We start from the raw sequence: 14,625 nt of genomic DNA, 5'->3' as shown, positions 1-14,625 counted from the left end.
CAAAAAGAACCTTGCAGGACGAGCTCTGCAAAGGCTCTTCTTAAATGGAGACACGAATCGTGAAAGCGGTGGAGCGTCTCGACACAGCGAAAGCGACATCCTATGACACACGGCTCCGAGAAGACGCGAAACGCTGTCCGTGCGTCTGCGATCGACTTAGACAAGACGCGTCGTTCACACAGATTTTAGAGGACGAGCGGGACCCAAGGAACTGTACACACAAGAAAGAACTGTTTTTGCTTAGACACATCGAGTGGACGCTCCCCTATTCCTTTGAATTGGAAATCTGCGGTGCTTAGCGCCAATGCTTCGTCACTGACTGTCACCTTTTAGACGCACCGACAGGCATGCAGAGTGGAGCCCGAGGTGCTGGACAACTTTTCCCGCGCTCTGTTTAGAGAGGGAGAGACAGACCTCGATCTCGTGAGCTGAACAGTTGGAAAGAAGAAAGCACTGTCTTGTACCGACGCGTGTGACAACCGTTGCAGAGAGAGGAGAGACATTTGCGCGACACAGAGCGCGGAAATCAACCTTCCCGAGTCGTCCGGTTCACCCATACGAGAAGGCAGACTTACACGGGCGTTGCCCCCCTTGGTCCGCCTTTGCTTCCCTCTCTCTTTTCTCTCCTTTGTGAACGAGGAAGGACTCCGTCTTTCTTCTGCCCCTTTCCACAGTTCTCGTCCTGACTGTTGCTTGAGGCGCCTCGGCGACGCTCCTGCACCTCCACTTCTGCTCTACGGCGCCATGTTGTCGTGTCTCCCCGTTCCTTCCACGCTATGTCTTCTCCCCAGCGAGAACCTCTTCGTTTTCTTCTCCTTCGTTGTCGCCGCGAGCGCCTCCTCAGGGCCTTTCTGGGGCGTGTCTGCGGCCCTCAGTCCGTGCTTCTCTTCTTGTCGAGCGAAGAGCCTATGCACGGCCCCGCTGGCAGAGACCGAGCTCTCAGCTGGTTCTGAGCTGAAGGAGAAGCGCCGAAACAAACTGCAGGAGTGCGCGGAAATCGAGGCTCCTTGGAACTCCCTCTCAGGCCCCGGGGCGCCTCGCCCGGAGCCTCCAGGGACCTGGCCGCCGCTCGAGCCTCTCGCGCTCTGGAACGAAAGGCGAGGCGCCATGGGTGGGGGTAGCGCCTGAGCCGCAGGTTGAACGAGTGCATGAGGCCTCTCCTCTGACGGGGGACTCGTGTCCCTGGATTTCTTCGGCGCTTCTCGTTCTGGCTTTTCCCCATCTTTCGTCGCCCCCGAGCTGGGGCCTTCGCCCCGGTCTCCCGGGGACTCTGAGGAGTCGGGGTCCCCCAGGGCGCTCGGTGCCCCTGCTGCCTTCTTTCTTCGTAGCCGCGAAGAAGGCAGGAAGGCGAAGGCATCCCCGGGCTTCAACTCCGAAGACGGCCGTTCCTCTTGGGCCTGCTTTCTTTGAAAAGAATTCCCTTTAATGCTCCCCACTCGACATTTGGAGCTCAAACGACGAACAGCGGCCCCCAAGCTCCCGCTTCTTCTACTCACCTTCTCCGCTCCTCTACTACTTGTCCGAGAGCATGAAGAAGCGGAGGCACCAACCGTTGATTCATTTTGCGTGCTCAGAGGTGGATTCGCTCCGTTTTCCTCGATCTCATGGCCGCGGAAACAGTCCGACCTCTCGTCCTGCAGTCGGGGGCTCACAGGGCCTGCAGAGGGCCCTGGAGCCCCAGCCTCTGGTGGGTTTTGTCTCTCTTGTTGTCGAGTTTCTCCGTCTTCTTCTCCACGCTTCCTTGTGTCTCCGTTCTGTCTCCGTGTGGTCGCTGTCTCCGGGGCGCCGCGCAGCGGATCTGAAAAGGAACTCTCACCTGGGTGGGCGATTCCTCGCCTCGAGTCCCTCGACTCGCCCGGCTCGGCAGCGCCCGATTTGCTGGCGTCGCGCCCAACAAGCGCCCGTGGAGGCCCAGGAGCCCTCGCGAGGCAGCTGGAAGGGAGACATGGGGGTCCCAGCGTCGACGGATCGGGTGTTCCTGTCTCCTCGGGAGAGGCCGGCGGCGCCAGGGGAGAATCTGCAACTGGCTGCTCTTGGGAACAGGGGGAGACGCTTTGTCCTGCCTTGGCATACGAGGAACGGGGGGACGAAGCAGAGGCAGAAGGCTGAGGACGGATCGTGGCTGGATTAACCGAAGGGCGCACTCGAGGAAGCGGGACCCGTTGCTCTTGAGCCAGCTGAGGCGGTGGAGAAGCTCGACCTGTGGGCTCTCTTAAACCACCGCAGGGAGCCACAGCGCATGCACCGGCCGCGCGGCCATTTGACTCTTGCAGCTCCGCCGAGCTCTCTGAGAAGGTTTTCCCAGCTCTGTCCTTTCTCTGACTCACTCCACTCACCGAGCGCCGGGCAGCCAAGGTCGGGGGCTGCGAGCGGTGTCCGGAAGCCGACGGTGGAGAGGAAGACTTGTGTGGACGACAGGCTGAACGGGGGGACTGGGTCCACTCCGGCGCGGCGCAGGTCGAAGAAGGCTCAAAGACAAGCGAAGGCAGGCGAGGCGGAAAAAGGTGAGGGTTAAGTTTTGGAGCGGCCGGGGCAGCGAGGACGCGGGGTCCGAACGCGGCGAGCTCTGGAGACGCTTCTCGGTTTCTCTCTCTGGGCCTTATCTCAAGAGACAGTGGAGCGTCTTCTGCCCCGCCCTTCCCTTGATCGCCGACCGCGAAATACCTCTCTCTTTCTTCTCTCTCCAGGGGCTGTCCCAGCGCTATCCTGCGAGCGGCCACAGATGCCACCAACTCCTGACGCTTCACAGGCACTGGCTTGCCTCCGGCTTCAGTTTCTCCGTTGCTTCCTTTCTCTGCTTCGCTCTTCTTCCCCGCTTCTCCTGCTAGCCCCTGCGCCTCCTCCGACCCATGGCGTCCACCACAGGCCCCGAGGGCCGTGGAGCCCCAAGCCTCGGCGCCCGTGAGGCGATAGGCAGGTCTCGCCCCCGAGAGAGACTCTGCAGGACTTTGGGGAGGCCCAGCGGCTCGGCCTGCGAAACAATTTTCCAGGTCTTCTCTCCAGCGTCCCTGCAAACCCCCTTGACTGGGGAGCAGCGAGCCTCCACTCCTCGCCTCTGAGGCCTTCTCTACGGCTTCCCTTTCCTCGCGATCGCCGAGGCCTTCTGTCGCTGGCGCCTTCCTACTGCCGGCACCCACTTCTTCTGGCGAGAAGAAGAGCCTCGCATCGTCTTCATTCGCTTTGCCTCGCTGCAGACAAGAGACACAAACGCGACGGTGTAAGGCGTGGAAGACTTCGACTGTGTTCGAGTGTCGCCTCGGCTCTCGTCGGCGTTCAGCCTCTTTGCGTAAACAACGGCTCGAAAAAAGGACCAGGCGAGGAGCGGTGAAAACGGCAGCGCGGAATGGCCGAACACGATTTGCAGCGCATGTGAAAATGTCTCCACCACACCGGCTCCGTCACCGAAAGAAAAAGGTTTGAGGAATTAGGGACGTTTCTACATGGAAAGGAAAGTGCTTGTGTATCTCGACCAGCAGATCGAAGGACGCTTTAGGGAAACCGTTTTTAGCGGCACAACGTTTCCTCGTTCCACGCGCCGTGAAAGGCCCTTCGAATCGAAAACATCTAGACGCGCCAGGATAAGCGCCCACGCTCCTCCGCTGTCTCTCTCCTTCTCTCTGTGTCTCCCCGCCGCGTCTTTTTTCTGCTGTCCCTCGTCACCTGCGTTCCACGAGATCACTCTGCTCTCCAGGCTGTTGTCGCGGGTGATGTATTGCCTTCCGCAGCTCGCTGTTTATCCCTAGAACAATGGTTTTGTACACTCTATGTATGCAGCTTCTTTTCTGCCATCGGTCTCCGCTTCATCGCCTCTCATTACCCCATCCCCTTCCCCCCTTTGTTTCCGATTTCATGCATTTTTCCCTCCACTTTGATTTCTCTCTCCTTTGCCTTCATCACGTTTTCGCCACCGCCCTTCGCATGCCTTCCACTGTTCGCTTCTCAATTACCTCTTCTCCTTTTGTGCGTCTCCCCTCGCTTCCCCCCCAGGCCCTTCGCAGCGTCCTGTCTCTCTTCGCCTCTGCAGCCTTCTGTCTCCCTTCTTATCTCCTCGCCTCGCCTACCTCTTCTTTTTCCTTGTCCTTCCTGCGCAGTCCCCAAGTTCGCGCTTCTTGGAACTGAGCGCCAGAAGTCTCCTTCTCGGCCCTCGCCAGCGGCACATATTCGCTCTTTTGCCCTTTCTGTCCAAGCGCCGGGAGCTCTGAGGCGAGGCCGCTGGGGGCCGTGGAGCCCAGCGAGCGTGAAGGCGGCGACGCCTCCCGGAGCATCGCACAGATTTCAATGGAGGCTGAAATTTCTTCTCCAGGAGACACGCAGACGGATGAAGGCGCGCCGACTGCAGTTCTTTCTCGGCCACAAGAAGACGCGGAAACGGACGAACGTCCAGCCGTTACACTTGCGAGACCGAACTCCGGGTCAGCCGAGCTCCCCAGCACAAGCGTACTCTCTCGAGGACATGAGGCTGGAGGCTGTTTCCAAGAAGAAGGCGAGACGGGAGAGGACGCTGAAAAGGACGTCTTCGAGTCACATCGTTCCGCGCAGTCGGCCCCGACTCGAGCGTCGAGTTCTGCGTCCTCGGGAGTTGGTTCGGAGTCAGTGGGAGAACAAAGCGACGGAGATGGAGACGAAGGGATCCTTTCCATTTGTTCAGTGACGCTCGCTTCTGCAGGCGTCGCTGGACTATGTTTTGCTTCTTCTTTCTCTCGTTCAAAGAAAGTCCTGGGTGGGAGACCGGCTGCCGCAGGGGACGCGAGGCCCCGAGGAGGTGGTGAGGCGAAATCGCCTTCCGATTCGCCTTTTCTTTCTTTGTCTGCATTGGCCGGCCTATCTGGGGAATCTCTGTTTGTTGCAGACCTCATACAAACCAGTGGAACTTGAGCTTCGCTTGCATGTAGGCTAAGACTTCGCTTCTCGGCTGCTCTTTCCTCTGGGTGTTTTTGTGCCGCCTCTCGTTCGAGGTCGAAGTTCTCACGATTTGTTTTTGAGAGGCTGCGCTCCCACCAGGCAAAGGAACTGTCCGGCGCATTCGGCGGCGCCTTTGGCTCCTCTTTCGCCACCTCGGCCCTCGTGTGGGGTTCTGTCTCCGATGCCGCCCGCTCTTCTCGAGGAGACAGCTCGCCCCAGGATGGCGCGGGACAGTGCTCCCTCGGCGTGTCGGAGGTCTCCTTGAAGATGTCTCCTGTCGCCTCCTGCGCCGCAGTTGGACCCTCCCCGACCTTCGCCCCCCGGAGGTCGGTGAGTAGCGGCTGTCTCGTCTCTGCTGTCTCCGATTCAGAGACACGGGGGCGAGCGGGCGGTTCGGAGACTGTCGGGTCTGCAGGGGCCTCGTGGCGGAGGCGCGGCGGCGCACCGGCTCTCAGGAGCCCAGCGTCAAGGGACCTTTCGACTTCGATTGGGCCTACTGCTTCCGAACGCGGAGAAGAAACGCGAGAGCCTGAGGGATGCAGGGTGCGACCTGTCGGAGCGAGAAGGGAAACAGATGGATTTTCTTCGAGAGCAGAAACTGGGCGAGACAACAGGAGCTCCTCGGGGCCTGAAGCCGCAGGCGAGTCTCCGAGGGAGAAGATATCGTCGCTCGGGTCTTCTTCAAAGAACCTGCCTGTGTGGGGAAACACTGACATCTCCGCACTGCCCTCGTAGAAGGTGGAAGCCTCTCCGCCCTCTCGTCTTATTTCAAATCCCTCGCCAAGAGGCTTGCCCCTGCGATTTAAGGTGGTAAACGGTTTTCTGGCCCCCTGAGCGTCTGCGTCTGCCGATGCCTCCACCTCTGCTGAGCCTTCCTGTCTCTGTTCTTCTTCCGGCTTTTCTGCAGGCGCTCGGGGTTTGGCCTCCCCGTTTATGGCGCCGATGTGGGCCCCTGAAGACCAACTGAGTTCCCCGTCCTTCTTGCCCTCCCGGGCGGATTCACCGGAACTGGCACCGTCACCTCTTTCTTCTCTCCAGTGGCCCGCGCCAGGCGCCACAGGCGGTCCGAAGAGATAGGGGACCCGAGGAGCGCCTGAATTCTGCCGGCTGCGCTCGCTGGGAGTCAAGCGAGACAGGGCGGAGACGAGATGCTCCTCCGACTGCTCCGAGTTGTCGCGCGCTCGCTCGTCGGCGCTTTCTCTCTTCTCGCCATCTCCGTCCACACCGCGAGAAACAAGACATGCGGCCCGAGACGGACACCCTGAAAACGGAGAGATAGACAGAGAGCCGCACGCGACGGGGTCAGGACACGAAGACGGAAAAGGAGACGAAACCACCCCAGAAGCCGCAGAAAAAGAAGCCGCAGAAAAAGAAGCAGAGAAAGAAGCCGCAGAGGAAGAAGCCGCAGAGAAAGAAGATGCAGAGGACGAGGAAGACGCGGAAAAAGACGACGCAGAGAAGGGCAAGAAGTCTGAATAAGAGTGGCGAGGTTCTGGGGCTTGGAGGTAAGGTTCTGCATTGCTGCCAGCGGTCGATGGGAGGACGCGAAGACGAGAGATGGAGTGAAGGTGGAAAGGAGTCACCGGTTCGTCAGGCGTCTGAGAAAGAAGAACTCCGCTAGTCATCTCATCCTCGTTGCCCTGTGTCTCCGCTTGAAGCCAGGTCACAGGCTGCGAAGGGGCGAGGGTGTACGGCTCCTGCCGCAGTTCAGCTGACGTTATTTCTGCGGCTCTGTTCCCCCCAAAGCCTCGTGGTGTGTTATCTGTGCATGCAGCGCCGAGCTCGGAGCCTTGGTCTGTCTCTCGCTTCTCTCTGGATATCGACGGGAGAGAGGCTATCGTCTCAGAGATGCCGCTGGCCAGTTCTTGCTTTGAAGCAGAGAGTCCTGGTGTCGACGACCAAGCCAGTTTCTCCGCCACAATTGCACTGTCGAGACCAAGTTTCGGGACTTCGAGAACGACCCCTGTATCCTTGTCTTTCTTTTCTTCGTCTTCGTCTTTGACGTGCTCGTTGTTGCCGTCGTTTCTGTCATCTTCGGCGCGCTCTTCCATGTTCGGAAGTACAACTTTCATCTCTTGCTTCTCGTGAAGGGATGCCGCACTCGAAATAGAGACTCCGACGGCCCCGCCTTCCTTCTGCTTCCTCGCCCATTCTTCAGAGACACCTTGTCTCTCTCCTTGACAGAGGGGTGCTATACTTTGCAAACGGTCACTGCAGGCAAGGGGCATGAGGTTAGGGTGAAGACGAGGCTCTGAATGGGAAGGCGACTCTGTTTTTCGCATCTGAGAGACAGGACATTCTGCGTCACTTGGGTGTGAACGTGGCGCTGTCTTTTCTTTCGTTTCTGGTGGACCAAAAGTGGAAGGATCTGCGTCTTCCCCGATTGTTAGTTTGCTGGAGAGCACCGTGTAGACAGACGCCAGGGGCTTGTCTTCCGGTTTGTGTTGTGGCTGTTCTGTTTTTTCCAGTTTGCCTTCCCCATTTTCAGGTTCGCGATGCGCGTTTGCATGAATGCTAGACTCGACAAGGTTCTCCCCAAACGAATGAGGGGCCTCAGGGGCATCCTGGGGCCGTTTGAAGGGGAGGGAGCCACCGGAAGATAAAGGACTTTTCACAGTTTCGCGTTCATCTTCTGCTGCTTCGTTTATCGTCTTGTCTCCTCCCTCTGCTTTGTTTGTCTCCTTTTCCCCTCTCGCGTCTTGCTCTTCTCTTTCTTCTCCCCCTGGTCGTGTGAAGACGCCCACGCCCTCCCGGTGGGCTCTCAACGGCGAGCGCACCGGGAGGGCGCGATGTGGTTGCTCGGGTGAATTCTGGATTTTTTTGAACGCGAGGAGCTGCTCGTGGAGGTGTCGAAGTCTTGCTCTCGTTCGCTCTTTAGATTCCTCTCTTTCCGCTGGTTCGCCTCGTTCTTTTTTCTCTTCGTCTTCCTCGATTGGCGGCTCGACGCTCGGCGAGGCGCGCCTGCAGAGCTCCGAAGCCACGCGGTCTCCTCTCTGTTCTCTTTCCTTCGTTTTCTCCCCCTGCATCCAGGGAAACCGGCGGCCTCCCATGGCAGATGCTTTCTCGTATTGTGCGTATGTCTCCCTTCTCTCCCTTTTCAGTTCCGCTTTAGGACGAAGCTGGAGCTGCCGGGTATGTCTCTCTAGGAGGCGCAGGGAAAGTCCGTGACCGTCGCCGTCGAGAGCGAGCAAAAACACTTCGACGGAGTCCAACAGATCCTCGATTTCTCTGTCGGACACAGCGCCCTTGTCCTTCCATTGGAGAAAGGAAGAAAGAGACGTTTCCGACTCCTGTCCAGGCACAGCAGGCAGGACGCGATTTGTGCCATGCGTAGGTCGTGAAGAAGACGAAACAGCTTCCGGAGCTTCGACGCCTTCGCAACTTGTCCTCGGGACACCGTCGTCTCCATTTCTCCCCAAGTGCTCGTGGCAAGCGCGAGGGGAGGGAAGAGAAGAAGACGAAGAAGAGATGGAGAGATTCTGAGCCACAGGAATCTCGGAAGAAATGGGGGCTCCAGCTGCCTGGTTCCTGGAGTTTCTGCTCGTCTCTGCGGTTCGGTCTGGCCCTCGAGACTCATCCGTAGTGTCTCGATGCCCCCATACATTCTCCTCCGTGACGCGATCTGTCCCTCTCTCGTGCGAAAGGCGCTCTTCGTCCTCATCGAGCAAACTGGAAGCTAGGCTGCTTCTCCTGCTTCTTGAATCTCGGACACTCTGAAGGCTGCAGTTGGTGAGAGAGCCTCCGGATCTACAAGAAGACGGCACGGAAGGAAGGTCCACCATTCTCCGATCTCTCTCCGCTTGTCTTTCTCTGTCTCGTCTCTCAGCCTCCGAGACCCCTTCTTCTTCCTCTCCCTGTACGCCATCGCCTGCGGCGTCCCCGCTCTCAGGCATGCTTTCTCTGGAAGCCTGTGTTCGCGCGCAGGATCCACGTCGCGGAATCGAAAGAGGAGAGAAGAAAACAATCTCTCCTTCTCCTGCTTCGCCTTCCCCCTTTTCCCCTTCTTCTTCGACTCTGCTGTGGGTGCGGTGAAGGGCGTGTGGCTGGCGAGTTGCGTTCGAGAGTTCGCCTCCCGACTCACGCGCCCCCAGGGCCTGCGCGTCTCTGAGTTTCTGGCTGTTTAATTCTTGCTGGCAAGATCTCAGATGTGTGGGGCGTCTGCGGCGAGAAGGCAGGGGACTGGGTGTCTCCATTTCTCGGGGAGTCGGGTCCGCGGCAGGATTTGAGGGAGTTGCATCCAAAGGGCAATGCTCAGACGAATTCGGAGACAGCGTGCGAGAAGTCCGAAGGCCTTCCAGGCCGCTTTGAAGATGTTCCTTCTCGACGGGTGGCAGAACGGCAGAGCTGCTTCCTACACTTCCATACCCCGCCTCTGTGTCTGTCAGTGCGGCGGCACAATCCTGCCTGTTTTCCATCGATGTGCGGTCCTCATCCCTGCCGGAAGGCTCTGTCGGAACGCTTCTCCTCTCTGCTCCACTTTCGTCGCTCTCGCATCTCTGGGCACGCTTAGCTGCAAGGTTTGCGTCTGATGGTTCTCGACTCCCTCGACCGCAATGGAGTTTCTCTTCCTTCTTTCCTAGCCCCTTCTGGACACTGTTGGGGGGGTTGGCCGGCATCGAGGCCTGCGCGTCTGTCTCTTCGCGCCTGCTGTCTCCCTCTCCCGGTTCCCTCCAGGCTGTTGTTGAATGCGCGCGCAGCTCTTTTTCGCGAAGCTCCTCCTGTCGCCCTCTGCAGGAAGTTCCGGCTTCCAAGAGCCGAACCTGCAAGGGATGGATGTCGAGAAAAAGCTGCGAACCGACCGCCGGCTCTTCGAGTCTTTGCGTGTGCGGAAACTCCAGTTCACCTGATGCATCCCTTCGCCGAAACTGCTCTGGACGGAAGCCTGGCGAAGCCGCAGAGCCAAGGGGGACTCTGAAGGCACCAGGACTGGTGAGCAAGGGCGGCGACTGAAGAGGAGACAAAGAGGGCGAGTCTCCGACGAGCACAGCCTCGCTTGTCTCCTCTTCAGAAGCAGCTAGAGCAGCTTTGCTCCCAGTCCGAGTGGAAATGTGTTTCCTCAGCGCAATACGTCTGCCTGGCGGAGAAAAGGAGTTGCAAACAACGGCTTTGTTGACATCTTTTCTTCCGCTACGCATCTCACGAGGCTTCACTTCCTGAGGCGCGGGCCTCAGACCCACGAGTGCTGCCGCGGGTCTGTCTGTACCGCTGTTTTCACGGGCGTCTTCAGCAGAACGCGACAGAAGAGACGGAACGTTGTAGGGCGGTGACAGCGATGGCGGCATCGATTCGAGTTCATGTTTGTCCCTACATGTGATACCGGTAGTGGGGCTCTTCGAACTTCTCCGAAACGCCTCTGCCTTGCGTAGCTGTTGCCTCTCAAACGGTGTCTCTGACTCGCGGTCAAGGGACTGCGAGGCCAAAGGCGAAGGAACAGTGTGTCGTGGGTGTCCGGCGTTGTCTTGCTCAGCAGCAGGCGAGGGCTTGGGCGCAGAAACTCGACTGTCTCTCTCTTCTGTCCTTGTAGGGACGCAGCAGATCCGATGCTGTTCTGCAGAGCGATCCGCGAGCTTTCTTGAGTCTTTGAAACCCTCGGAAGAGAAGTTCGAGCCGCAAGCGGACTGATCGGGACTGCACCAGGAGCTCGGCGTTGACCTACCTTGTCGCTCGTGAGTGGAAACGTCTCCTTTCACCTGTGGGGAGGGCCGGTCGAGAGACAGAAGCAACGCGAGTTTCTCCATGACCGGCATGGAGGACGATCTGCGGCTTTTCTTCTTGCGACAGTCGCCTCCCCTCTCCATTTTGGAAGCAGCCTCTGTGATCGGATGCAGGTTGTCTGTTGTCGAGAGCGCGGAGAGAGGGAGGACACAGACCCGGTCTCTTAGCCCATCTGTTGGGGAAGCAGCCGAGACAGGGGACTTCTGACGAGCAGCGTACTGCCGCTTTTGCTGTTCGTGACTCTCTTGGGAGAGCGAGGGAGAAACATACGGTGCTTCTCTTGAGGAACGCTCTCTTTTCCTAGCGACCACGACGCTCTCCCCAGCATGTGACAGCGAAACGGAAACCCCGCTGTCTTGCCCTTTCGACAAAGTGACGCTAAGTGGCTTTCCCCGGAGAGAAACGTCGCGGCCTGTCATCACCACGTCTTCTCCATCAGGAGCTTTTTCACAAGAGAAGGCTGCGTTTGAACTCGATAAAACTCGCCCGTTCGCAATTTCCTTTGTGACAATCAACCTTTTCTCCATCGCTTCTGTTCGGCTCGAGACGCCAGCCATGTGACTATCCTGAGGGCCGCGTGCGGAGGTTTTCTCTTCGCACCCCTTTGTTTTCAAGCGCGCAGACTTGGCTGAAGACAAAGGTTCTGGGGAGCTTTCCACCACGTCCTGGAGAATGGTTCGTTTCTCAGATTCCTGTCCTCGTGTCTCTCTTTTTGGCAGGCCCCCAAAACCTCTATGTGTCTGGTCGTCATTCGGCAGACTCCATGCCCTGTAATCTGCGCCTCTCCGGGTGCCTAGAGTCAGGTTCCTCAGTTCTTCATCTTCTGCTGGACAGACGGCCGCTGAGAGAAAAGGACTTCGGGGTGTCGCAGTCATCTTGTTTGGGCTCAACCGACTGCCAGGATGCTGCGAGTCCCCACAACGCGACGGAGGCGAATCGTCGGCTCGACGACCTCCTGGAAGGCCGCGGGGAACTTGGCATTCTTGAGGGAAACCGGCCCGGAGGCGCGGTTGTGTCCTGCGACAGGTGTCTGGTTTCTTTTCATCTACACCATCTGACTTTTCCACGCGTGTTTTGTCGCCACCATGCAGGCTACGGACCACACACGCGTCGTCGATGCAGAGGCGTTTTTGAGGGTTCTGAGCTTCTGATTTCTTTCTTTCCCCGCTGCGAGAAGCCTGATGAGAGTCGCGAGACTCGCATTTGTCTCTTGATCGGTGGGGCCCTGGTTCTTCGTGGTCGGTTCCTGCGGACTCGTCTCTCCCTGTACTTGCTGGTGAAGCGGACTTTCTCCTCCGGGATTTCACATCTCTTTCCAGAGAAGGCCTCCGTCTCGTGGACGAATGTTTCCTTCTTCTACTGTCTTTCTGGTTTGTGGAGCTCGCCTCTCGAGTGCGTCGAGGCTCGTTGTCGTGAAAGCCAGAGTCTCCAGCAAGGGCGATCCCGCCTGTTTCGCTTCTACCCCTCGCTATGCCAGAACTGCTTTGCAGCGAACTGGTCGGAGCTCGACCCCTCAACTCCTCGGCGGTGGTGCTCCTCCGATCGAGGTCGCGGCAGCGCGTCGCCTTCTGACTCGGGGAGAGACGGGTGCGCGCAATCTGGAGATCACCGTTTTCGCAGCTAGCCGAGCGGCACTTGCGGAAATGATTATGGGCCTCATCAAGCGCTTTGAAGAGTCCCTGCCGGATGCTTGTAAGGTCGTCGACGCGAAATACTTTGCCTCCAATTGCTAGTTTTGCCTCTAGGTTTACGGGTTTGCTGAGGAGCGAAGAACTTGATTGAATAGTCGAGGACACAGGCCCCCGCGTCCTTCTCTCCTCTGTGGCGCCCGTGCGCTTGACGTTTTTCCTCTCGATTCGCGGCTTGCTCTTCTGTGGGGCTTCCAGAGACCCCTCGCCCTCCTCGATCACCAGCGGCGAGTCACGCAAGCTGCTCTTACTGCTTTCCCGGCTGGTTCCTTCTAGGCGACTCCATGCCCTGTCCAGGGCCTCCTCTGCCGCGGCGGAGAGAGCGCTACAGTAGCTGTTTTCGTCGCTGTCTTCAAGCCGTCTTTGTCGTTCCGCATGGGTATTCTTCGCACCCTTCTTCCGATTCTTCCCGTCCAGTTTCCAGTCTTCCTCTTGCATCTGGTCCTCCACCTTGTGGTCGCGACCCTCACGGGCAACCTTCTTGTCTCCGCCTCTCTCCAGCGCCGAAAGTTCCCCTTGCCCTCCGTTTCGGAGTCTTCTCAGTTGCGCCTGCAGGTCCGCAATGACGCGGTGGCTTGCGCTGGGGTGCGACTGGTCCGATCGATTACTGGTGCGTTTTTGCGATGACGGAGCGGCAGAAGACAGCAGGAGAGAAGACGATTGGCTAACGTTTAGGTTTTTCAGGCGGACACTGGAAGGGACCAAGGAGGGATTGTGGGGATCCGCCTCGGACACCTGCAACCCACTGCGAAGAGTGGTTCCCCGTGGTGCTTCCCTTCCCGGCGGAGAAAAAGGCGAGAACGAATAAAATGCTGTTTTCTCTGGAAACAGACCCCCGCGCGACAGACTGGACTCGACACTCTCCTTTCCCCTCGGCGTGGAACCCCTGTTCGGGGAGCCGCCTTGTTCTGCATGTTTCACTTCCAGAAGTCGGGTGTCGTTTTTTGTTCCCGAATCGCGAGTTTTCTCACTCAGAGAATGCCTGCATTTCGCTACCTTTGTTTCTTTGAGTGAAGCCTGCCGTCCATCAAATGGACTTTTCTTACGCCTACTCGTTTCTGCCGCGACTCCTTGACAGTCTGGTCCTGATGGTCCGATGATACATGCTTCTCCTCCCTTTCCTCTCTCCTGGTCTGCTGGAGTGTAGTCTCCCGTATAATGCGGACGAAAGGGGGCTGCAAATGGAGCATCGGATCCTGCAGTTTCCGAAGGAGCACAAGGCCTGCGGGGCGTCTGATGAGACACGCCAGCGTCAGGAGAGCAGGATGAACAACTACCAGACGCAGTGCAGAGATGAACAGCAGACAGGGACGGAAGCGAGGAACCGGAGTCGTTCGAGCATTTGACCACTTTAGACGGAGTTGTTTCCTTTTGTTCCTTTCCTTCCTCTTGGAGATGCATTCGCAGGCGAGCGCGCATCTCTGCAACAGTGGCCGCGTGGCTAGAAGCGCCAGAGAAAGAGGAGGGTGGACGAGAAGAATGCGATGAAAAGGAAAACGCTTCCAATCCAGAGGCCTCTACTGGGGGGCTGAGGCAGCAGCGAAGCGTCCGCACAGAAAAAGGTGAATTTACGTTTTTAGTGGAAAGAGAACGGTGACCGGCGGTCGGCGCGTCCGTCGGGATCGAGCCTGCGAGAGTGAAGTTTTCGGCTCGCCGAAAGGGTATGTTCGCGGAACGCTGACTGTTAGACGACACTGGAGGAACACGGCTTGTTGATGGGGAAACGATGGACCCTCCCAGGGGGCTACACGGTCCAGGAGAGGCAGGTCCACGCCGATGTGCCGTTGCGACACCTGGCCCAGAGTCCAGGGGAGAAGAAAATTTAGAACTGGAAGGAACAGCCGCCAAATCCGGCATTGTACAATAAAACGAAAGGAAGTTAACAGTTAAGGTCAGTGAAAGTTAAAAGTGGTGATATAGCAAAACACAGTACCCAACGCCCGGGCACCGAGCCGAGAATGGACCGGAGTCCAGAAGACCGCAGAAAGATGGTAACCCGAGTTTCGAGTAGTGCAAAAAACCGAGGCCGGACTCAAGATGGATAGACCAAGTAGCATAGAGGGGCGCAAGTTAAGAGGGAATGTGGAAAACAAACAACGGAAGGCCGAGGAATAGGGAGGATCTTGTAAGTTCTACCTTGGGATCTGGACTAGTAGAGGTCCTACAGACATGGCGGTCAAGTCTACTCGAATTTACGTTCTTTCACGGGCTTCCTTTTCAGCAACCACTGTTACTAAAAGAGGATCTCCTCGTCCTCTGTTTTTGCGGCTAGTACTGAATGCACGTCGACTCGTTTTTATCTGAGATCAAGACACGCTTT

General features: G+C 57.9%; 1 protein-coding gene across 1 annotated transcript; it reads right to left on the bottom strand.

The window, feature by feature from the left end:
- Nucleotides 1–734: 734 nt before the first annotated feature.
- Nucleotides 735–14,162, bottom strand: TGME49_276200 (hypothetical protein; the record flags this gene model as incomplete). The annotated part of the gene is made up of 2 exons (XM_002371585.2): nucleotides 735–3,188; nucleotides 4,062–14,162. 2 exons carry the CDS (start codon nucleotides 14,160–14,162, stop codon nucleotides 735–737), a joined length of 12,555 nt encoding a protein of 4,184 aa, XP_002371626.2.
- Between the last annotated feature and the right edge of the window lie 463 nt (nucleotides 14,163–14,625).

Source organism: Toxoplasma gondii, chromosome III (genome assembly GCF_000006565.2).
Source record: "Toxoplasma gondii ME49 chromosome III, whole genome shotgun sequence".
Classification (NCBI taxonomy): Eukaryota; Apicomplexa; class Conoidasida; order Eucoccidiorida; family Sarcocystidae; genus Toxoplasma; species Toxoplasma gondii.
The sequence above is the reverse complement of the archived record's forward strand: the minus strand, read 5'-3'. Positions and strand labels throughout refer to the sequence as shown.